The sequence below is a fragment of the Hyperoodon ampullatus genome (assembly GCF_949752795.1).
Source record: "Hyperoodon ampullatus genome assembly, chromosome: 7".
Classification (NCBI taxonomy): Eukaryota; Metazoa; Chordata; class Mammalia; order Artiodactyla; family Ziphiidae; genus Hyperoodon; species Hyperoodon ampullatus.
Window position 1 is genome coordinate 11867520 of NC_136920.1, and position 3613 is coordinate 11871132.

Genomic DNA, 3613 nt, shown 5'->3' on the forward strand with positions numbered 1-3613 from the left:
GTCCGTTAAGACACAACGCTCTGCGCCGTAGCGGGCCTCGCGGCCCGCCTGGAGGACGTCGCACTCCCACTACCTCAGGTAGCTGGAAAAGCTCAGCCAATCCAGAGGGCTCTGAGGCAAAGAAGGCGGCTAGAAAAGGAAAAGTTTAGGACAGGAGCGCTAACCAATCGGGCGCCTACTTGCCTGAGTGATGGCCACCAGCACCCACTTGGAGACGCCGCCCCGAGCTGGGGGGATTGTTAGTGGAGAGTGAACCAATCCGTGACGAGGGATGGCAAATTTGAGCCAATGATAACTGAGAAGGTGGGAAGGGGCGGAGCTCTCCCGGTGGCTGATCGGTGGTGAGTGAAGAGATCAGCTTTCTCTGCTAGTTCCCACCCTCGGACTTCTTAGCCCCTGGAATGCGAGAGAGGCTCAGGGAGTTCCCGGAGTGGGGCGTAGAGGTATCGCCCGCAAAGGCCTGGGAGCGAGACTTCTAGTTGGAGGAGGTGCTGGAAGCTACCGGGTGGGCATCGAGGAAGCGGAGGCTGCTTAGGAGGCGGGACTTCCGGGGAGGGGCTTTGTCGACGGGGCGGGGCCTGCTTCTAAGGTTAGGCCGAAGGGGCGGGGCTAAAAGTAGAGCACTGGGTGTGACCTGGCAGAAAGAAGGGTAATAATTTAAGCGAGCGTCTTGGGGTCAGGACGGTGCTGCCAGAGGCTTTGGGGTGGCAAGTAATAGCTCAGAGGTGACGTTAAGGTTTATGGGAGGGTCACCTGCCTTAACCCCCTGTCCTCTTTTCCCAGGGAGCCACTGGTGGCGACCTTCCTAGGGTCCCTTTCCCTTCGTGGGGTGCTATGGAGTTCCCAGAACACAGCCAGCAGCTGCTGCAGAGCCTCCGAGAGCAGCGGTCCCAGGGTTTCCTTTGTGACTGCACGGTGATGGTGGGTAGCACCCAGTTCTTGGCCCATCGGGCTGTGCTGGCCTCCTGCAGCCCATTTTTCCAGCTTTTCTACAAAGAGCGGGAACTGGACAAGAGGGATCTGGTGTGTATCCACAACGAGATTGTCACAGCTCCAGCCTTTGGGCTGCTTCTGGACTTCATGTATGCTGGCCAGCTGGTCCTGAGGGGGGATACCCCGGTGGAGGATGTGCTGGCGGCTGCCAGCTACTTGCACATGAATGATATTGTCAAGGTGTGTAAGCGGCGGCTGCAAGCCCGGGCCCTGGCAGAGGCGGATAGTACCAAGAAGGAGGAAGAAACCAACTCACAGCACCCTAATTTGGAGTTTTTGTCCAGCACTTCCCGTGGCCCCCAACCTTCGTTGGCATCTGCAGAGACATCAGGCCACTGGGGCAAAGGGGAATGGAAAGGCTCAGCAGCTCCCTCACCTACCGTCTGTCCTCCAGATGAGCCACCGATGCCGGCTGGGGCTGATACTACACAACCTGGCGTGGAGGTTGACTCACCGCATCTGCGGGCACCTCCTCCACCAGTGGCTGATGTCTCTCTTGCCAGCCCCAGTAGCTCCACAGAGACCACCCCTGCAAACTACTTCTCTTCGGGCCTCCCAACGGTTTCAGTGGAGCCACTGGCTCCCCTTGATGTGGTTTCTGAGAATCTGAGGGTGGTGGAACCAAGGGGAACTGGAGGACCACTGCAAGGCTTCTATCCCCCAGCTTCGGCTGCAGTCCCAGTCCCAGCCCCAGTTCCATCCCAGGCTCCAGCCCCAGCAGAAGCGGAGCTGGTCCAGGTGAAAGTAGAAGCTATTGTGATTTCCGATGAGGAGCCCGATGCCTCGGAGGAACAGCCTCGGGGTCCTGAGGGACTGTTCCCACCTGGAGGAGCAGTGTATGGTGAACAGCCCTCCCAGCCAGAGGCCTTTGAAGAGCCAAGGGCAGCAGGACTGGAGGAGGTGGGGGCCAGTGACCACTTCCTGCCGCCAGATCCTCACCTACCCTACCATTTGCTGCCAGGTCCAGGGCAGTATCATCGAGGACTGGTGACCTCACCCCTGCCTGCTCCACCCGCCCTGCACGAGCCACTCTACCTGCCTTCTGAGTATGAAGCAGCCCCAGGAAGCTTTGGGGTTTTTACTGAGGATGTTCCCACTTGCAAGACATGTGGGAAGACCTTCTCATGTTCTTACACACTACGGCGCCATGCTACAGTGCACACGCGTGAGCGACCCTACGAGTGCCGCTACTGCCTGCGCAGCTACACGCAGTCAGGGGACCTGTACCGCCACATCCGCAAGGCTCACAATGAGGACCTGGCCAAACGCAGCAAACCGGATCCAGAGGCTGGCCCCCTCCTGGGAGTGCAGCCCATCCCTGGCTCCCCGACAGCAGACAGACAGAACAGCAGTGCTGGAGGGCCACCCAAAGATTTTGTACTTGGCCCCAAAAACTAACATCTGTGAGAGCACGCCCTGATGCTAGGCCTGCTCTTGCCACCATTAGGGGGCAGCACGGAAGGTGGGAAGCATCTCATTTCCCCTGCTGGGGACAGAATGAAGATTGCCCAGGCTGTAGGTTCCTACCCTTTTCTTTTTCCAGCCAGATAGCAGGACTTTATGGGGCATCGCATCTCAGTCAACTGCTCACCAAGGGCACTGGGAATTTTCCTGCGGTGTAATCGCTTCTCACTCTGCATTTGGACCCATAAAGCTAGCAGTGAAAAGTATCTCTCTGAACTGGTCTTGGCTGGTTTCTTCCACAAACCTGCACGCCTGCTGATTCTTTCACAGCTCTCCTCCAGACCTAGGAATCTGATACCTGTACTTGGGGTAGGGGTCGGGGTCAGGTTGTTTATGAAGAAAAAAGTGAGAGAGGCAGAGGGCAGTGTAGACTTTATTTAGGAAAAGTGTACAAATTAGGGAATTTCACACAATTATGGTTTATTGTTGTAGTTGAGCTCCTCCTGTGTCCTGGGCTGTACTGGGGACTTCACATAAATACTCATTTAATCCTCAACAACTTTATGAGGTATTATCCCTCTCCCCGCTTTTTTCCCCACAGACAAGGAAACTTGAGACTGAACAATCAACATTAACTTGTTCTGGGTCACAGAGCTAGTTAAGGGGCAAGCCAGAATTTGAACCCTGGCTTATGACTTCAGATACCATGCTGGTTTAAAACACTGTTGAAAATGGTTAACTTTGAACTAGAAGTTGTTTTCTTTTTTGATCTTTTGTTTGGTTTTGTTGCCTTATCCCTTTCCCTCTGCTTTCCATGTAGAAAGACCTTTGATTGACTGTTTCAACAACAGATACCGTATTGATGACTTGAAATTTTTGCCTGCATGTCTTTTTTTTTTTTTTGCGGTACGCGGGCCTCTCACTGTTGTGGCCTCTCCCGTTGCGGAGCACAGGCTCCGGACGCGCAGGCTCAGCGGCCATGGCTCACGGGCCCAGCCGCTCCGCATGTGGGATCCTCCCGGACCGGGGCACGAACCCGTGTCCCCTGCATCGGCAGGCGGACTCTCAACCACTGCGCCACCAGGGAAGCCCTGCCTGCATGTCTTAAATGTGCATTGAGGTCTCTGAAGATGACAAACTGGAAGGCAGAAAACACCAAGCTCCACGGTGGTGGGCGTGTGGGAGCAGGTTGAGGACTTGTGAAATGGAAATGATG

At 55.7% G+C, this 3613-nt stretch overlaps 1 protein-coding gene across 2 annotated transcripts; it reads left to right on the top strand.

Annotated features, from left to right (window-relative positions):
- Positions 1-401: 401 nt before the first annotated feature.
- Positions 402-2391, top strand: ZBTB3 (zinc finger and BTB domain containing 3; the record flags this gene model as incomplete). 2 transcript variants are annotated; one of them, XM_079708677.1, is made up of 2 exons in its annotated part: positions 402-443; positions 784-2391. In XM_079708677.1, the coding sequence occupies 2 exons, from the start codon at positions 402-404 to the stop codon at positions 2389-2391; spliced, it is 1650 nt and encodes a 549-aa protein (XP_079564803.1). The 2 variants fall into 2 exon arrangements, with proteins under 2 accessions (XP_079564803.1, XP_079564804.1); XM_079708678.1 differs by having other exon boundaries at positions 416-505.
- Between the last annotated feature and the right edge of the window lie 1222 nt (positions 2392-3613).